Source organism: Simochromis diagramma, unplaced genomic scaffold (assembly GCF_900408965.1).
Source record: "Simochromis diagramma unplaced genomic scaffold, fSimDia1.1 OVJJ01000501.1, whole genome shotgun sequence".
In the NCBI taxonomy this organism is placed as follows: domain Eukaryota; kingdom Metazoa; phylum Chordata; class Actinopteri; order Cichliformes; family Cichlidae; genus Simochromis; species Simochromis diagramma.
In genome coordinates this window covers 5,440,732-5,461,726 of record NW_024387320.1, presented here as the reverse complement: position 1 = coordinate 5,461,726, position 20,995 = coordinate 5,440,732, and the positions used below count along the sequence as shown (strand labels likewise).

General features: G+C 39.7%; 2 protein-coding genes across 5 annotated transcripts; both read left to right on the top strand.

Moving 5' to 3' along the window:
* Positions 1-1,179: 1,179 nt before the first annotated feature.
* On the top strand, positions 1,180-7,060 carry gpr183a (G protein-coupled receptor 183a). 4 transcript variants are annotated; one of them, XM_040005338.1, is made up of 3 exons: positions 1,180-1,382; positions 2,328-2,439; positions 4,376-7,060. In XM_040005338.1, exon 3 carries the CDS (start codon positions 4,394-4,396, stop codon positions 5,492-5,494), a length of 1,101 nt encoding a protein of 366 aa, XP_039861272.1. In that variant the 5' UTR covers positions 1,180-1,382; positions 2,328-2,439; positions 4,376-4,393; the 3' UTR covers positions 5,495-7,060. The 4 variants fall into 4 exon arrangements, with proteins under 4 accessions (XP_039861272.1, XP_039861270.1, XP_039861271.1 ...); XM_040005336.1 differs by having other exon boundaries at positions 1,378-1,483; XM_040005337.1 differs by lacking the exon at positions 1,180-1,382 and adding an exon at positions 1,539-2,123.
* A 3,602-nt stretch (positions 7,061-10,662) lies between these two features.
* Positions 10,663-18,676, top strand: gpr18 (G protein-coupled receptor 18). The gene is made up of 3 exons (XM_040005339.1): positions 10,663-11,840; positions 12,572-12,621; positions 12,912-18,676. The coding sequence occupies exons 2-3, from the start codon at positions 12,587-12,589 to the stop codon at positions 13,921-13,923; spliced, it is 1,047 nt and encodes a 348-aa protein (XP_039861273.1). The 5' UTR covers positions 10,663-11,840; positions 12,572-12,586; the 3' UTR covers positions 13,924-18,676.
* Positions 18,677-20,995: the final 2,319 nt, after the last annotated feature.

Genomic DNA, 20,995 nt, shown 5'->3' with positions numbered 1-20,995 from the left:
TGTAGCCAGAACAGCATCAGCTGTTATTGTCCTATAAATGAATTAAAGTAAATTGTGCTCTCAAATATTAATGCAATCACCGTATATATAATTTAGTCTCATGGGAATTTTGTTACTTGGTAGATTTGTTTTTGGCTTGTTTTCAGCAGAATGATGAATAGCCACAGGAGTTTCCTGTTGCTGTTGCACTATACTGAACCACAAGCTGAACAGCCTTTAAAAGATTGCTATCGCACTATTGATAAGCAACTCTACACATTTTTAAAATCTGTTAGTGGTATAAAAAACTACGCTATACACCCTGTGAGTGGACCAGCCAATTCAATATGTGACATTTGTAAATCATGAACAGTTTTTTGGGTTTTTTTTTTATTTAATGAGGGTAGAATTGTCTGATATGTAAGGTTTTAGCTTAATGTTAAAAATTAGCAGTGTTTGGTTTCACGTGTCCTATATATTAATACTACCAAACCACAGTTCTGAACTGGTTATGAACTGTTTGAATACACTGACAAGTGACACATAGATCATACTACTTTTTCCAAGCTGCCACACACTGAAAGTGTGGCAGCATGGTCTTTACAGCCATGGTGACAATGTTTGTGTGCCATAATATGCAATTCAGGAGGAAATCCTTTTCACTGTTTCTCTGTCAAAACTTCCTTCCATGTGCACAGGATGTACAGATTTTGTTTAATTTTAAATTAAAATTTTTTTTTTTTACCAATTTCTCATTTTATTAGTCTTTGTTTTACGCAACTGATTTTGTTGTTATTGTCACAAAAAAAACTATCAGATATCTTTAACAAAAACCCAACATTTACAAGAACAGAGTGTAAAAATGTTATTAGTGGCTTAGCCTTTGCACTGGTACAATATGTCTACTAGTCTACTATGAATAGCAATGGTAAAATTCTTTGCCTTTTGTCTGTCATCACCGGGCGTGTTCTGGCTGTCTAAAGACCAGTGAGTCAGACGCACAAGGACAGGCCATGAGGAAGTTAACTGCTTCCTCTCTCTCACTACCAGACATGTTTTGAAGGAAGAAAGTTTGTGGTCAACAAAAAAAAACCCCCAAAAAAACAAGAACAACAGAAATTCTTTTAGAAATATTTCCATTTCCCACCACCTTAACAAGCATTTAATAGATGTTCTTAGTGATTTTTTTAATTTGAAGTTGAAGTTCTTACACACCTTAAAAGCAGTGAACTGAATGACTGAATGGAAAAACAAAAGGTGCAGAAAAGATATTTATGCTCTCCACTATGCAGTTGCCATCACATTTCACATCCTGTAGTTGTGCGCGTTCAAATTCAAAGTATCCTAAAGGGCGGTGGTGATTTAAAGGTGTTAAAACCACAGGATAACTGTTGCTATAAGCTGTAAGTATACCGAATTTGAAGCTCTAATTTGAGCATAGCAATAGCATTTTGTCTTAAAGTTAATTGATGCCTTCAGAAAACCTGCTCATTTAAAAGCACAGGTATGTAAAATCATTTTTTCTTTTTTCTCTGCAATATATCAAAGCATAACCACATAATACAGTGAAACCAGTCTCTGATCTCTTACTCCAAAGCATGTTTGCGAATACCACATTGCTTATATTTGCCTGCAGGGATTCTTTGCTATATTTGTGTCGTCTCAGATCTGTGTGGTTCGTCAACTTTGAAAGTGAGCCTGAGCTAATAACATCAAAGCCAATGTATCTTTGGACTGAAGGGGAAGTTTATCACTCATTTAGCTATCACTCATTTGTATAGTCTAGGGGAAAACTGATCAGAAAGAAGCGAATTACTCTGAGCTTGAATTGAGGATTACTGGAGAGAAGTGCGGTGCTGTTGTGGGCCAGTCTCTTTACAATAATACATTAAGAAGAAAAAAAATTGCTGTGTTGCATATATGATTTTATAAAAATGCTGACGGTCATACTCCTGCACCTGAAGCAACATCCTCCCATGAGTACTCACATGGGTACAGCATGTGTATGAAACCTACATTTTGCCCCTCCGCTCAAAAAGTCACACATGACTCACCACCCACGTTTTAGACCACAAATGCCAATGAAATGATTTGTTTTATTTTGATGTAACAAGTGACACTGAGCACGTCTTTTGGCGTTATCAGTAGGTGTTTTGCAAGAGTTTTTTTTAAAGACAAAACTTTTGAAAAAGTTGAGTTAAAGCGAGAAAAGTGAGAGACGGGCAAACGGTGCGAAAGAAACAGAGAGAGAGAGAGAGAAACTGAGCGCTAGAACAGGATATTTTGTCACTATGGTTACTGGCAGGAGATACTGATCTTGATTACTTTGTCTTGTTATTTTCACCCAGGTCAGTGTGACGGTACCGCGCTCAGGGCAGCTGTGATATCTTTCCGCCAAAAATAACGTCGGTTGAATAAAAGGGACTTCAAGTCTGATGAGCAGCACGTTCCATCTGTAAGGTAAGTTTCTCTCTGTGTTTTTTCCAAACTTTAACTTGTTTTGTAGTGTAACGGTGAACACAGTGTCTCTTTTGACTTGCCAAAATCAATTTCAGGTGATCATATAGATTAATATACGTGGACTAAATGTATGAAAACAGGGCATAGACTAGAGTCAGGAATTTACTCCACGTAAATGTCTCACACCAAAGCAAAAAAGTGTTTTTAAATAAACATTTTTAAATGGTGCATGCCGATATCGTTACAATCTTCATCCTTTATTCTTTCATGTAATTGAATTTGGCAGATTCAGAAAAACAAAATACTCGCTCACTTGTGTAAACGTGACATTACCACAACCACATTATTAACTATCTTAAGAAACACACTTTTATAACACACACACTTCAAATTTGTGAAGTCATACAACAGCTTTTTGAAACTATTTAAACACAACAGTGTTCAATTCAATTCAATTTTATTTATATAGCGCCAAATCACAACAAAAGTCGCCTCAAGGCGCTTCATAGATACAGAGAAAAACCCAATAATCTTAAGACCCCCTATGAGCAAGCACTTTGACGACAGTGGGAAGGAAACAGTGTTGTTGCAGGTTTGTCCAAAATGCAATTGGTGGGCCAGGAAACATTTATTTCCACCCCACCATGTGGTCAAACAGATAGATAGAATGATAAGGCAGTCTCAATGTACACAATGTGGCACTCCAACTGCCTTCAAGGGTAGAGTACCTTGGGGAAGCTCACTTCCTCATACCCAAGGCCAGCTAGTAACACCGCTTTTTTTTTTTTTTTTAATAAACTTTTTTTGTGCTGTTTATGTGACAGCGTTGCAGCTGCATTGAGAATAGCCGTTGAGCAGAGGCATTGTTCACTGACTTCCTTCATGGCACTTTTAACCACACGCGCTATGCCAGACACGTCCTGTGAGTCAAAAATTTAAATAAAGGATTGGAACAGTTTGGAAATGAACGTGACTTATACTATTTTCCCTGGTAGTCACTTGAGACAGAAATATAAGAAATATAAAACCAACTTCATGTATGAAAAGGAAAATATGCTATATTAAAAAAACAAACCACAATCATCTGTCAGAATAGAAAAGGAGAAGAGCTGCATATGCAGATTAAAAGCTAAATATGCTAACCTCACGCTGCGAAAAAGTAGCCAGTCGGGACATAAATGTACAACCTTTGGAGGCGTTCGTTTATCTTTTCGTAATGCATTATGATGTTGGCTCAGGATTTTAGGAATCATCTGGGTCGATGGGACTGTGATGTTTGAAAGCCAAGGCTTTGTACGTGTGGCTGTTTACATGTGCTTTGCAGTTCCAGTCTGTCACCAGTTCCTCTCAGATATCAGGTGTATCTTTGTTTGCACAAAATTTCAAACCACAAGATGGCACTACAAAGCAAAAAATCTATTTGTACCTTACAGCACTTTGTTCACAGTGTTCACTGTTTCACAACTCATTGTTAACTCTTGCTGTTGACAGATCAGGTTTTACTTTCGTGAAGAACAAAATAGTCAATTTGCTTGCTTTGACTGTCCATAGCAACAGTTTTTTTAAAATATAACTTTATAATTTGTTAGAGTTTAGAAACACAACCTAAAAGATAATGTCAGCATTGCCATTTAAGATTTTTTTATAATGATAGTGCCATTTACGCAACAATTTTGTAGACTGTGAGGAAATTGACTTTGAGACATACTCCTTTTACTTCCCTTTCGAAACACGGTCATGGATCTGTAACCCTCTATGTGTTCTCACACCAATGTTGACAATAGTTTCATATCATCATAAAGAAAGTCTCAGCAGTTCAGTTTATTTATTTTTTTCCTTTAATTTGTTACATACAAAAAATAAGAAAAAAACTCAAAGCAATGTGTTACTCTCTGGATTGAAACCAAGTGTGATTGTATTTTTTTCTTTTATGCAGATACTCAGTAAATTTAAGATGGGTTCTGCCGCCCCAACCACAACCGTCAACAGTACCTCTAACTGTACCACCCTGTATGCTCATCGGGAGTATGCCAAAATCCTCATGCCTCTTTTCTACAGCCTTGTGTTCTTTGTGGGACTGTTTGGTAACTGCCTGGCCCTCCATGTAATCCGTCCCAATCTGAAGAAGATAAACTCCACTACCTTGTACTCTCTCAACCTGGTCATATCCGACATCCTCTTCACCCTCTCTCTGCCTTTGAGGATCATCTACTATGCTTTGGGTTTCCACTGGCCACTAGGAGAAGCTCTGTGCAAGATCTCAGGCCTTATCTTCTATATCAACACCTATGCGGGAGTCAACTTCATGACCTGTCTCAGTGTGGACCGCTTCATCGCCGTGGTCTTGCCTCTGCGTTTTGCCCGACTCAGGAAAGTCAGTAACGTGCGCTACATTTGTGTTGGCGTGTGGCTGCTGGTCCTGGGTCAGACACTCCCACTGCTTTACATTAACATGTGCCACAATGAACCTGATGGCTACATCACCTGCATGGAATACCCCAACCTTGATAAAGTTCCACATATTGCCACTACACTGATTAGTGCTGTTGGCTTGGGTTATGTTATCCCTGTCGTCACCATCCTGGTGTGTTATTCTGTCTTATGCTCCAAGCTTCACTTAACAGCCAAGAACAACCATTTAACAGAAAAGTCCGGCAGGAGCCGCAAGGCCATCGGAGTGATCTGCTGCGTGTCCGTGGTGTTTATCGTGTGCTTCAGCCCCTACCACATTGACCTCCTGCAGTACATGATCCGCAAGCTGGTGTCGGAACCCGACTGCAGTCAGCTCACAGCCTTTCAGGTGTCACTGCACATCACCGTATGTCTGATGAACCTCAACTCCTGCTTGGATCCGTTTATCTATTTCTTTGCCTGTAAGGGCTACAAAAGAAAACTCCTGAAAATCCTGAAGGTGCACGTTAGCATGTCATTCTCCAGCGCAGTGAGAGTGTCTCCTGAAGGTTCCTCCAAGGATTTCCTCGACGGTAACAAGATCCAGCTAAACAGCTCAGTTACGGGAACAGTCACAGAACGAAGATCCCACTATCACGACTGATCTAAAGAATTAAGGGACAAAGAGCTGCACAGAATAAGAGGAATCTTTTTGTTTCGTTTTGTTTTTCTCAGGGTGACTTTTCTCAAAGATAGTGTCTCAAATAAAGAGGTTTTAACCTTTAAATGGACTTTTACATCATCACAAATGCCCAGCATCTGTAGACACTGGAAATGGATTGTTTTCCACAAGTGAAAGCACTCAAAGGACATTTCTGGAAATGTCTGAGAATTCAAGGAGGAACCTGTTGCAGAGCTAACATGGAGAATGGGAGGAAACCACAGTACCAATAGAGCCACACAGGTCTGGAAGGCACCAGCCTGGATTCAAAACCAGCAAGCTCACATCAAAGGGACTCACTTACAGTGATACTTCTATGAACTGAAATGTAAGGATGAATTAGATCTGACAGAAGTTTCATTCTCGTACAGAATCACGCTTCAATTGTCTTTTATTTCCCCCAAGTTTCGGTTCAGCTTTCAGGTGTAATAGTTCAGGGAAATCGACAGAGATTATTCCAACTCTCTGCCAACCTTAAATGTTTGCAAAAGCAACATATTTAATATTTTCCTGTTTGGATAATCATGCATTGTTATTTAGTGGCTTGAGGATGAGGTTGTTTTTTTATTGTTTGTTTGTTTTTTATTTAAAGAGACGGTTATTATTTTCTGTCTGCGCAAGAGTTAGAGACGCAGTGGTTTCAAGTGCTATATGTTCCACCACCAGCAGTTTGTTATGTTTCTTGTTGAATTTTATGGTCTATATTTTAGGTTTAATGTGTGAACAACACACAGCATTTACCACATGTAAATAGGCCACAGGAACGGCCGTCATAAAACTGTATGCCATGTGTAGTGATATATTTATAAAAGGGTACTAACGTGACCAAAAACCGCTGAAAAACTGCAGAAACTGCATTTCACCCTGTGGTTTGCTAAGTGATTAACATCTGTTAAGTCAGTCATAAAACTGTTTAGCTTTGCGAGCGAGCTCGTAGTACTCAACAAAAAATTTGGGGGCATTAGAAATCTTTAAATATGTAACCATTATACCGTACTTTCGGAAGGGTGCTAAACTTATTCTTTAGTATGATGATTTTAGAAGTACAACTAGTGCAATAAAGCCTGAGATAGACCAATCATCATACATGTGTGGCTGGAATTACCCGAAGAAACGGAAAACATTGCAAAACTCTAAATTCACAAAAAAATAAAGTGTAGCAAAATCTGAAGATAGTTAGAAAACATTTAAAGGCCCTTGATCTTTGCCAGTCTTTAAGTTTAATTGATTGTAACTTTATAACACATTGTATTATTTACTTTAGTTCAATCTGTTACTTTTCTTATTGGAGCAGCTCTAACAGCATCATTTTCTTGGGGATTATAAAGTATTCTGATTCCGATTCTGCCCAGATACTGATATGCTTTTTTTCCTTTTTACTGCACCTTGTGTAACTATAATTGGTAAATGAAAACTCTTCACAGCATTGTTTTTGGAGCAATTGTCACTTCAATGCTTGACATGTTTATGCAGCACTGTACATAATAAATGACTTGTAATAATTATTAATATTGTTTTGGATGTGACTGAGATTGTGTTTATATTGTGGTTATATCCGCTTCTTGCTGGATGCAAACAGCAGCTCTGTTCATAGTATACTGAGTCACCACTATGAATTGTTCTTAGATTTAACACCCGTTTCACGTTATCTCACAACACCATCACCTTCCCACTGAACTAGAAGGCCATGAAGGGATGTCAGGTCTGGTTATTAGAAATTCAGTCAACACAGATGTGTTTTATCAGTGAAGCAGCAGAAATTGTGCACATATAAATTTCAATATTTGAGGTAAGAAAGAATTATAAAATATAACAGAATATTGCATGCATCCAACAATATTTTTAAGGACATTGAGAAATGAGCACTAGTTTAACTAATTTAACTGGTTAAGTAAGCCAAATGCTTGGTCTGAGGTTTGAGAAAAAAGAACAGTTGATCTGTGGTGGAATGCAAACTCTCACTTCTTGCATAGCAGCCTGCACCCAACAGTACACCACCATGAACTTATACCTTTCAGCACAAAGGTCAGAGAGCGTCTGCTGTAAGCTGGCATCAAAAGGTCTGAAAAAATACGTGCGAGGATTTATTTTTACTGCCTTCGCATTTTGGAAAGGTGTAAACTTTTTGCTTTTAGTTTGAATTACACATGTGTTGGGAGACTGTGACAGGCCTTTTGGTCGGTTCAAGCTACTGAAGACAGTTTGAACTTTAGTTCTAGAATTTGATCTTATATTTGTTTACATATCTTGCTATCAGGTTGCACAATTCTGTCTAATTTGCTAAGATTGTGAAACAGTGGCCTTTTTTGGCTGTTGTTTAGAACAGAACAGAACAGAAGGAACATTTCTGAAGGAGGCTTTGATATGAGATTGCAAAGAAACGGACACAACGTTACAAAAAGACTAACTAGTGAGAAGTTCAGCAGCGTTTAACGCTTATGTGTCACTATAACATATGCCAGGGTGACAGCAAACCCACAGAGCAAAACACGGCACCATTTACAAAGTACAGTACTGTGAAGAACTTTGAACTTTGGAACGCAAGGGGTTTGTAGCACTTATTACAGAAAAATTTTATATATATGAAAAAATGCTAAGAGTGCCATTAAGTGAAGAAATCAGAGGTACTAAGAGTATCCAAAAACTGTGCCACTGATTTGTAAAAATTAGCAGTTGGGTGGAATTGCTATCAAGAAATTTACAAGTATGTAAATATAAAAAACATCAAAACATCAACAGAAAAACTTAAAGCATCTTAGTATTTGTATTAAGAACACCTGGTACTCTTGTTACAGAGCTGCCAGCCCTCTGACACATTCACCACCCACATTTAGTGTGTCACACAAACATTTGCACTTACACATTTTAATGTCAATGTGTCTCATTTCCTGTATCACTTGATTTCTCACAAATAATCAAACGATAAAAGATAAAACGACACCATTTTAATGTATATATAAAAGGGGATGTTGAGCTCTCAAACAATAGTTTTAAAAGGTACACTGCCATCATTTAACAAATCACAACATAACCACATTAGATAAAACCTGGTAAGTTACGCTGAAGACAGATTTGCAGTTGTAGTGTCAGAGCTAGCACGAAGGTGCTGCACCGAGAATATGGTTTATAGCTTCACCTGGATGTAATCTGATCCACAGATCTGTTTGCATCAGCTGTGCTGTTTGAAAACCAAACAGCAACGATGTACAACGATAAAAACCTGAACTCACGGTTTTGTCTCCTCTGAGTAGGCTGACATTAAAAGTACTCCAACAAGTAATTAACGTAACTTTTCGCTATCACGTCTGTACAAACCTGATTTAATCTCTAAGCTGCAGGAAGTTTCACTGGTGTGGTAGCTGTGAGAAAAGGAGCACAAAAGTGAAGCTGTGGTAAAAATACTTGAAACTAGACAAAATACTTGGAATGTTATCTGATGACATTTAGTCACCAGATAGAAATTAATCAGCCATTTAAGTTAACCATCTACGTCACTGTCATACGTACATGCAAAACAGCATCTTTCTTTCTTGGATTTTACGCCTTTGGTTATACAAAACAAGATATGTTTTCTTGTTTTGTTGTTCATTTTTTCATAGGTCAACTTATGTTACTGGAATGTTTTGCATTTACATAAGAGTTAAGTATGAGCCAGAATATATGCATATATTATTGACCTATATGCATTTTGACACTGTTATCTTCGTACGTTTAGTTCAACCGGAACATGTCTCTTGATGATAGTGTGGTTTCTTCGTTTGCAATAAACACATATTTCACACATATAATTGTCAGCTGCTTCATCGTGCTTTGTTTTTGTCACTTATATTTCTCGGAGGGGCTGACAGAACATCATGTCAGAATCATGGCCATACATGCAGTCAGATATTTTAAATACGGAGGTTTTTGAGACAAACCTTTATAATAATCCCAACTAATACATGGAAAATTGACAGGTAATGAATGGGTATTTAGTTAAAGTTTAGCATGGTGCTGCATGGTGGTGGCCATGCTCTAGGTGTGAATTTAAGTGTAAATGATTCTCTTACTCTGTGTTAGCACCGTGGTAGACGCGCAACATGCTCATGGTGTGTCCTGCCTCTCACCCAGCGATGGCTAGGATAGGCTCCATGATGACTGATATTAACTAATCTTTAATAATTACAGAGTTGATGTTACTTTGTCGCATGTTGTTGTGACATAAAATGATTAATTTATGAATTAGAAATTAATTTACACGTGTGTGATAACAACAATATTCTAATGAAACTGGCACAAGTAACATTTTATAGACTCTTGTGGATTTTTTTTTATAATTCTAAACATTACTTTTATATGACTCGAGCGTCATTACTGTTTAGTGTGTGTGAAAACGAGAAACAAAAAAAGGTCACCAAACGGGAAACAGGGAGTCCCACACAGGCCTTCTAGCACACTGCAGTGGGTCTGAAAGGGGGTCTGATGATGAAAGTGCGCATGTGGGAGCCAGAGTGCTCCTTGGACAGGGTTGAGACAAACCATAATTCACTCTCACATTTAGACTCATCAGCTGATAAACTACATCATAAGATCGACCTTTTTGGTATGAGCTATCACTGCTAACCACTACACCACAGCGCAGCTAACTAATGTGGTCAAAGAAAGAACCTTTTCACAATGTTTGGTTCAAAACCCTTCAACTCTGCTCCACCTTGAACAAATATTGAGTTTGCGAATCCTTAAATTTATAAAGCAGTTACTACAAATAAAATATGATATACTGATATAATGCTTTCTTTAATGTAAAAATAATATATACGTTCCGCAGTGAATAAATAAGCCACAGGCTGGGTGTGTTGTAGTATTTCTTTTCAGCCTCTAGAGGGCAGTATAAAACAGCGTAAGAGAGATGGTGATTAACCAAATAAAATGTGCTTCTCAGAGGGGCCATATATCAATTCTAAATGTAGACGGAAGCTACAAAAGAGGACCTAATAATCTTTTTATTGAAATATTACTTTTATGCTTTTACAAAAAATGGCATAGTATAAAATAGATAGTTGAAAAAGAGCAAAGGGAGAAGGGGAGAGGTAGTTGATGTCTGGTTATCTGTATAGAGAAAGCATAAATACACTCCTTGTTGCTTATACAGGTGAATAATTAAACATGTACTATAGAGTTGAATATTGACGCAACCACATGACAAGTATCAAAGAGAGGAAAACATCACACAGACTGTTGTCATAACAACATATTGCAATGAACACAAAGTACCATCTGGTGCGAGATTTTTTTTAAGACACATCAAGAGGACAAGCCGATAGATAATTATTTCCCAGGAATAAGAATTAGACTGAATGAGCTGTGATCAAAATGCAGTACTAAAAAAAACCCAAAATCCACTGACAATAAGAAGAAGTTTAGCATCAAAGCTGACAAATCTGCACGGCACAATTATGAATGTGCATCGGGGCAACATGTAAAACCTTTTGTGGGAGCCGCAAAAAAGAAAAAACCTGTGGTGAGTGATGGAAACGGTCTATTTTAAGCCCTGCGAATGAACCAGCGAGGACGTGAACAGAAGAAGTTTTGTTCTCACAAAGTTCTTTGAGTCAAACGTCCCAATTGATAGTTTTTACCACCTTACACACACACACTAATCAGACGCATTAATCTGTATTCAATCCGGGTCCACGCTGACCTTGAGCGTTTCACCTGAGCTATGCGCTTTGCATCCATTAAGCCGATGTGGTGTAAAACCATCTCCCAGCATCAGCGTGAAGTGTCTATTACCACCGTCTTATTTCCTGTTTATATGGCAACTGCCTCAACATCCTGTTTTTAATTACTTCTCTCCAGCAGCAGATGCTTCTCGCAGCAACCTGCTGTGGATTACTCCCCTGAGAACTAATGTGCTGTGACAGACCCCACTTTTCCAATCAATAACTCGCCCTAAATCTGCCATCTCTCTGCCTGCCAAACACACTCCCACTTCTAATGGCACATCATTTTCTTTAAGGGGGTGTAATTGCAGACTGTGGAAAGCTGTAGTCCATTTCTGTTCCAACCACGCAGACAGTGTAAAGGAATCTAAAAAAGAGCAGAAACTATAACGCACGGGCGACACAGGAAGTGAAGGGGGCTTTACAGCCTCTTCTGTCTCGCCACCATTACAGTCAAATTCAAAGAGAAAGTATTCACTTCCCTGTTTTGGCCGTGAGAGCTTGGTATTCTGACATCTTCATGAGTTCCATTTGGCTTCATAAACCTGCTGTTGTGAGCTTGTCAAGATGTTTGTTTGATTTTTGTGGTAAGTGCAGCCTTTTATTGTCCAGGCAAAGCTACCTGATCTGTTTCACTTTTAAGCGTTGAAGGTTGTAGTATTGGCAGACGTGTTTCATGGCTACTTTGTACAGTATGCGTCTTTTGGTGCTACTAAAAATCGATTCACATGATATGTTTGTTTCATTTACATCTTTCTTTCATCTAGATTATGTCTAGTTTGCTGTGGGATATCTAGATTGATAGATATTCTATAATTTTATTTACATACAATAAAAAAAAAAAGTACGTAGAGTGGAGTACAGTAGAAAAGAAATGGGTAAATGTCAAACAGAAGTCACATGATTTCTTATCAAGATACTAAATCACTTTCTCAGGGATACAAATCACACTTCCACATTTGACTCTAACCACAGATTGCAGTTAAATCAAACATTTGCTTTCATTTTTTTCTTTTTCTGTTTATTTGGGTGATTTTTGTTGTCTGCAGTTATAGAAAAGCTCTCTGTTTCACATGGTACAGCTGCACCGCATTTTAAAAATATATATTCAAATTAACAGCTGCTGCTGCTGTCATCTGTAACATAAAAATGTCCATATTTAGAAGAAGCCACCATTTCAACTGAGTGTCACTTCTGTAAATCTAATTGTGTCGTTTTAATTCCCGTCTAGAGCAGACGGTTTGATCTTGCTAAACGTTAGGAAAGACTCCTAGTTTTACATTTTTTCTAAGTTTTATGTTTTGGTCTTTCTTGTCAGATTTTACTCGTGTGGATGGATGAGGAACAGATTCAAAACAATCCATATATGTAAGTTATATTTTGAGTTGTTTTGACAGATTATTTTGGTCATAACTGTCACTCTAAGAATTTGTAGCTGATTGAAATGATTCAGCTCCATGTAGCTGATGTACCTTTAGGGATCCACAAGTGGTAGCCAAAGTACATCCTTTTCAGTACCAAAACCTTTTTGGATGTGTCATACGAATATTAAAAGCACCACAGCTGCATCAGACATGACCACATGTGATATATAAACCAAAATGTTGAAACAAAGGTACTAATGAATGACAACTGAAACAAACGCCATTGTCTTTCAGTATGACAGTGGATCTAAACTCCACCAACATGTCTGCAACTATGAAGCCAGAGCAGGGACCAGTGGAGTACCGCATTTCAGGCCTGATTTTCTACTGCTTCATCTTTGTCATTGGAGTCATGGTTAATTTCACAGCTTTATGGGTGTTTGCCCTAACCACAAAGAAAAGGAACTCAGTCACTATCCACATGATAAACGTGGCACTGGTAGACCTCACCTTCATCCTGCTGCTTCCTTTCAGAATGGTATACCACCACCAGGACTACTGGCCTTTTGGAGATCTTTTCTGTCGAATCATGGCAGCCTTCACCATTTTCTACCCTTGCATGGCTTTGTGGCTGTTTGCCCTGATTAGCACTGACCGTTACATGGCCATTGTCCAGCCAAAGCACGGCAAGGAGCTGAGAAACGTCCCGAAGGCTGTGGTGGGCAGTGTTGGGGTCTGGGTCATGACCATGGGCAGTTCTGTACCATTGCTCTTCTCCCAGAAGGACCCTGACCGGGCCTCTAACTTCACCACCTGCATCAAGATGCAAGACATCATCCACATGCGCCATGACAACCCCGTCAACTTTGTGCGACTTATCTTTTTCTTCCTCGTCCCCATCTGCATAATGATCGGCTGCTATGTCGTCATTGTGGACAATCTGATTCATGGCCGCACCTCTAAACTCAAACCTAAAGTAAAGCAAAAGTCCATCCGGATTATAATCACGCTCATTATCCAAGTGCTGGTGTGTTTTGTGCCTTTTCATGTGTGTTTGGTTGTCCGTTTGCTGGGGAACGGCATCGACGGGGGGTATAGCACTTGGGCAGTCTTCACCACATTCCTCATGAACCTAAGCACAGTCTTGGATATCATCCTGTACTACATCGTCTCCAAGCAGTTCCAGGACAGGGTGATTAGTGTGATTCTGTACAGGAACTATCTGCGGAGCGTGAGACGAAAGAGCAGGCACACGCACACAGGCAGCATCAGATCAATGAGCAATATGACCAGCGCAATGATATGAAACAGCCACAGTCATTTCAAAATGGGACTGCGATACGTACTGTGAGCGCTTTTGCACAATGTAACACTGAATGCATCGCTGTGTACATGGTTCATTATCAAAGGAATCAAGAACTTGCAATTAATTTCCAAGGTGTAATTTACACTCACAGTATGGGAGTGCTGCTGTTGTGGCAAAAAACATCTGTGTTCAGAGCTGATTGACTCACCCATGAGACTTGAGATGGTTTTTTTCTTCTTTTTTTTGTGCATCTTTGCTTTAGCAGACAAAGCACGAGTGGCTGTGTCTCAGGTGTGATGTGTGCAGGTGAAAATAAAGCTCACATTCATTTAAGACGTAGCACACAGTATCTCAATGTCTGCTTTGTTGTACGTGAACATTGAAACTCTTCTCAACCTACTCGCAGCGTCACTGACAGCCTCCACGGGGGGGGGGGGGGGGGGGGACTTACAGGAAACAATGGTGGGTTTTACATATTGTCTCTTTGGTTTGTTATCGTGCGGTGTTTTGAACTTTACCTCTGCAGCACCTCGGTTTCTGCAGAGGCGAAGTGAGCAAATGTTGCCATTGCTGCGGCATGATGTCATGCACACAAGGAGCAAAGTTTTTTCGGCTGCATTTATATTTAGATTTGCATAGAAAAAAGGGAAAGTCCAACCTGTGGTGCAGCACATACAACACACCACAAGTTTTGTTAAAATTGCTGTAAATTTATTGGCCAGGTGATGGCAGCATGGCACAGCTACAACAGATCCCATCAACCCAGGAGAGCAGGCCATCACAGTGCTTTCTTGACTTTTGTCAAACAGACTGTGCAAGATTTTTGTTTTCTGTTTTAAAAGTCTTTTTCTTTGTTCATTGGGGGATTTCATTTATTACATCCAGCTTCACAAAAGCCAACACTTCAGTTTTTCTTCCCCGTGAAACAACCAGTGCGCCTCATTTACACAGAAGTCCTAGCAGCTTTCCGAAACAGGAATCAGACCAAAGCGTGTTTATGGTGCAATGTGAATTGTATTGATTGGATGTTAAATGATTCAGTCGCTTGGAGTGCATTTACAGTAACATGCTCGAGAGATGTCAGGGAGGCTATTCGGTAGATTTAAAACCACCTTAAGCTTAAAAGAGAGAACCTTTTTTTCTACACGGAGATACTTCAGTGTCAGGTCTCTGCCGCAAAAGTAATTTATTCTCAGTTTCTTCTTCCTCAAATGACAGACAAGGAAATGAGTTAGACGTGAATGCATGACAGTTCTGTCTCTGCCAAGTGGCTGTAAGTGGAAGAAATGTGACGATTTTGATAGGTGTCCAGCCCAAACATCACTAAGAATTGATTTTGGTGTGGCCAGTTGTTAAAATAATTGAGTTATTGTTTCTGTCGCGACAACGCAAAATTAATTGGGTCAGACAGTAAGCCAGTGTAGCTGGGTAACAGTGTAGTGGCGCTTTCAATTACACAGTAAGAGCACCCTGTGGTGCAATCACAGATAGCAAAGTTATTGCATAGCTGATCACTTGCAAACACAGGCTAAATATACCGCATTAAACTGTGAAAGTCTTTAAAATGTGCCTGATTCTGTTAATGTTCTGATTGATTTTTCACAAGCAAGTCCAGCTGTATTCATACTCAGAGTAGTAAAAGGATAAACTGCACTGATGGTCCACGTGGCATTCGGCTGATTGGTTAACAGCATTCAGATGAAGAAGAGGCCAGTGTGTATGGCATGAAAGGGTTAGATTTACACTGTCCTAAATAAAAGAAGGCAGACATCAAAATTTCCAATCTCATGGAATTCTGGGAACTGCAGTTCTTCACATGGTGATAGGTTTATTGGCTGGTGGACTACAAGTGGATTTATAAGGGAGAGGTCAAAGGTCAAATGAAACATCAGAGGGTTGTCTATGTGTCCCACCTGTTAGACATCAAAGACAAACCAGCCACAGTGCTCACAGCAACTGGCATTTAAAACAATTAAGTTTCCTGTCAAGTCCCTGTGATGAATTATCCGGAAGCTTTACCCGCTGTAATTCTAAATCTTCCCAACAAGTGCCTTTGTTGTAGAGAAATTAATGAAAACAAGATTGTCTTTCATAGGAGCTGATCTAACAGCGCAACAGCCAGCTGCTCTTCTTTGGGAATAAAAACAGTCAGCATTAAACACAGCTCGCACAAAATACTTTTTTTTTTCTCCTTTCTCTTTTTTTTTCCCACCACTCGTGTGGAAAACAAATCAGGCAGCAGGCGCAGTGGCCATCTGTTTTGTTATTTGATATGTGTGAATACATGTTGTAATGACTTTGTTTGTGAATCACTCTGCGCGGCAGAACACACGAGAGCTCTCGAAGTGCTGGAGTGTTCAAAGCTAATCATATAATTGGACACAATAGTCGATGACAAATGGAGACGCTTGGAGCCAGCCAGCTGGGGAAGTGAATATGTAATCATTGTAAAATCATATCATTTTTGCATATTTGAAGACAGCTTAATAGAGTTTGCGTGTCAGCACACTATCAAATGATGATCAGAGACAGTGTTGCTGCATTTGTTTTTCAGATTGTGCTTTTTTTATATATTTATCTGTGCCGTGATTAAAAGTGTTTCTAAAGAGCTGGTTTCTGATGCTGCGTGTTCATGTGTGTTCCATTAAATCCTGAAAGTCAAAGCAGATCTGGGAGAAAATACTCCTCTGAATTAGGAGAAAAGAAGGAGTAGTTAGAGCTACAGTTGTACCGTAGCCTGGGGGGGATGCATGGAAAGATTGTGCATTTAGAATATTAACAAAATTCCAATACAACTAAAATATATTCACACAGAGACACCTGCACGCTATGTGCTGTAAAGAAAAACGTGAGAAATGGACAAACTGCTGACTAGAAGTATTGTTCAGTTGTGGAAATGCGCTTTTTCTGCCACTCCATTTACTAGTAGTTAAAATTAAAGCCACCAAACCAAACGAAACACTTTGGTTTACTTTGGGTTTTTTTAACTGTCTGACAAATAATGTAAAATAAAAATGTTGACTGAGTTCAAATTAATGCAGAAACAAAGGTGCGGAGTGGATTTTGTAACAGTTTTGTTTGAAGCAATGTTTTCCACAGTTTTACTATATACCATCAGTCTTCATATTGTTCCCATTAGAGAGCACAAGGACATGAAAGAGGGCCTATAATGTTATATAGATACTGTACACATCCAGCCTCAGCTGGGCCTCCTCATCTACTGTATGGCATTAGCAGCCAGCAGCTGCCTGCATTTACATCGTTTAGCGTTTCTCTCAGGGCACTTTAATACGCTGAACCTCTCCCCTGGTAAACTTTACAATAGGATGTTGAAGGATACTTCTGGACTGCCATAGGAAATGAGAGGCACATGTGCGTGGATGTAGCGGTGCAACGGCGGATTCCCCCCTGCGATGCTGAGCTTAAGGGCTGCACAATGAGACTAATGGATTCCTTTTGTGGACAAAACTAGGTTAAGCACATGAGCTATTGTTTTTATCTGTATTTGGACGTGCAATCATATCTTATGAAGAGCAGGAACTGTGTGAGGTATGCACATTAGCAAGGATAGCCTCTCAGAGGTAATCTTTTCCTCTGGCAACTGCAGTCTACTTCTGCATTGTCTTTCGTCTCTATTAAAAGGAGATAATCTAGTGCAAGAGTTTCAAATGCTGCTAAACTGCCTCCAATTGACCCTGTATTTAGCACAAGAAGGAGAGGAAATGTATGGCCTTGATTACAGCTGTGTGTCTATTTTAGCAGACTGTTCTATTGCTGATTCACACACACGGCCAGCCACCATTAAGAACCATAAATAATGTAAAGGCCCTCATCTGTGTGTGTGTGTGTATTTTCCAACTCCCAGCTCAGCTAAGTGGTTGAATGGAAACCTTGGCCTCCTCCTTGTCAGGTTCTCCGTAGATCTATATAAGATTTGTTCAAAGTCATTGTAAAGAATAACATTCACAACACTGTTCTGCTCCATGCACATGGCAAAGTTTTTTAATTCTATTAGGCGAAGTGGAATAGGAGCTCCAGTGGGGACTGTGTCAGGTTGTGTTAATATTTAATCCGGTCTCACTTCGGGTTCCGCATGATCCACGGTATTGTCAAAGAAGAATGAGAAAGCAACATTACAAGGCGGATAAAAAGACATGGATAAAGACACCGTAGCTCCAGGACACGGCTTCACTCAGGATGTAGTGTTGTGAAATGCTTGTTGAAGACACTATTATGAGATGCCACTTGCATCTCTCCTCTCTGCAGAGCTCCTTGCCATAGTGCAGGGCTCTCTGAACAGAAAGCAATATTATGGCAGCTAATGCTAATGCACTTATTTCAGCTGATGTGCATCTAAAGAGAGCTGACTGACAAATTGAATGTACAAGCAGGTAAAGAGGAAGAGAAGAATAAATGTGCATGAAAGTAGGATGCCGCATTAGTCTATAGTCTGTGTGTGTGTGTGTGTAGGAAAGAGGGAGAAACAGAGGGAGGGATGAAGGAATGGAATAAAGAGCGAGGGAGGCCTTTCACTTCCTCTGTGTGCACATCACGTCTCCTCTCCCTGAGCTCAATTACAGGATTGATACTCAGAGAGGAAACTTCATCATGTCGTACAGATGTCTTCACTGGGAAAAAGAGGGAGACGATGCATGTTGTCATTTAACGTGACATGGCCTGCGCTCATTGAGAACAAACAAAATGAGAAACAGTCGGACTATAGATTTCATTAAAGGCTAATAATAAATATGGAGCACTGGTGTAGAGAGGGAGCCCGCGGAAGGAAGACTGGAGGCTACTTACTGACGGAAGAAGGAACTGGAGGTTGGCATGCCTGTTGGATAGAGAATTTAACAATTCTGCTGAGTGAATTAATCGAAAACAATATCTTGTAAACAATAATACTCTTTCAGCGAGCCATTCTGCTCCATCATAGTAAACATTTTTTATAACCCAGACAGCTCTATAAAGTGCTTTAGGCATCATTGGGCACAACCATCATTAGTCAGTGCCTGTGTGTAAATCTGAATAAAGTCACTGGGCTGGTGATGCAGCGCAGACACAAGCCCATATCTATTTTACACTGTTTCATTTCAAACGTGACACAAGCAGAGAACACACTCCACAACAATGGCCATGTTTTGCTTTAATTTGATTAGGTTTTGTCTCAGCAAATGCCAAGTCCTGTTTTGCCTCAAGAACATATCTCTTAATCACGTTCCATCCAGGCTGTGTCTTTCATCTAAATCTCACAGCCGTGGCTCACACCCAACTTTATTTCGCTGAAAGGTAGGGGGAAAAAAAGCACATACACACACACACACACATATACACACACACACACACACACATACACAAATGTACCAGCAGGCACACGCACACATCCAACAAGGGGGAATACAATGACAAAAGCCTAGCTCTCATCTCTGTCATATAAAGTGATGTTTTGTGTTTAGCTGTGTGCAATAGAGGTGTGTGCGTGTCTGTGTGTGTGCTTGCCTCTGTGTGTGTGTGTGTGTGTGTGTGTGTCTGTCTGCAGGGCTCAGATCCATGTTGTTTGGTTTGCTTCTCCATTAAGAGAGCTGTAAAGGAGAGGGAACAGATGGCTGCTGGCCCGCTCTGTCCTGCATCCTCTCACAACTGCCACACTTCCTGTGCGTCCATTAATCTTCTCTCACTAGTCCTGCAGCACAACTTTATTAAAACAACTCAGGAGAGAGCGAACAACAAGCCCGCACAGCTGTCAGGAGCAAAAGACAGAACCATTCGTCCACAGAAGAACGGCCTCGGATTTCGAGACGCATCTGTAAAACAGCTCAAGTAGAATCTGGTTCGCTTTGAAGCAGGCTCTGCAAAGCGAGCGCTGCTGTAGAGGCACAATAAATGCTCATTAGAACGCAGCTGGAACTGCTGTTGTTGCAGAGTTCATTGGCATAGTTTGTCAAACTTAAACGTGTACGGCTCTAGCTCCCTGTCTGGAACAGACTACTGTTTTACTCCACTCTAGAAGCTTGTGGGAAATGTGGTGTACTGGGCACATTTTGGCCTGAGCTAAAGCTTTTCGAGCACTAATAGAATGCCTGTTAAACATTAAAGTAAATTATACATCTGAACTTCTTAACGCGATCGTGCGCGCTAATTCGCAACAAAAATGTGAGTCGTTTTTACAGTAACCTTTCCACATAAATGCGTAAATTCTATAATCACACATGGCCTAAATTTGTTGTCTTCCCTGATTGTTTTCTTGGAATGAAACAAATGTGCAAATTTGCATGTTTGGCTCTGTCATGACAAATTCTAACAACGTAGCTCTATTTGGCCCTATGCTCTGTGTCCATAACAGTCAGTGGGTAAATTGAAAAATCAATTCCAATTTAAATTATTGGAATAAAGGACTCCAGGAGCTGAGGATATAAAAAAAAAGAAAGAAAAAAAAACGTCTTCTAGATCCCCTTTAATTGGAAAGTCATTTCTTCGGGGTATTCTAATGGTTCTGAGGGAAGATTGCAAAATAAAGTTGATGAGCTGGGGGGAGGTTAATAGTGTGTGCTTGTGTTTGTGTGTGTTCTACTGACCCTGTGTGTTTTCTTTGCTCTGCCAGCCAACGTTCAGTCTTCCCCTCCCTTATGACAGAGGCATCAAATGAAGACTAATCCAGTGGGCTCACACACACTCAGACACACACTCCCTTATGCCTGTGGTCACTCGTCTCATCCGTCTGTTATCTGGGGGAGTGTCGGTGGCTCTTGGGTCAAACTAAATTAACCATCCCTCGCTCACAATTGTAAAAATGTAATTGACTTAATATAACCAACCCTGGTGATTTGGATACTGTGTCTGTGAGTAATTTTGCAAGAGCCTGCAGATGCCACTTCAGATATGAATCACTATTGTATTGATATTTCAGGAAAAACAGTGGCCGCTTAAAAAATGTATCTGTTCCAGGGCCAAAAACTCGTTATTCCACAGTAACAAATGATACTGGTTCAATGTCCTGAAAACACAGGTGAAAAAGTCAGACAAGATAAGATGTGAATCATTTACATTACTTTCCGAATTTCTAATTTATTCA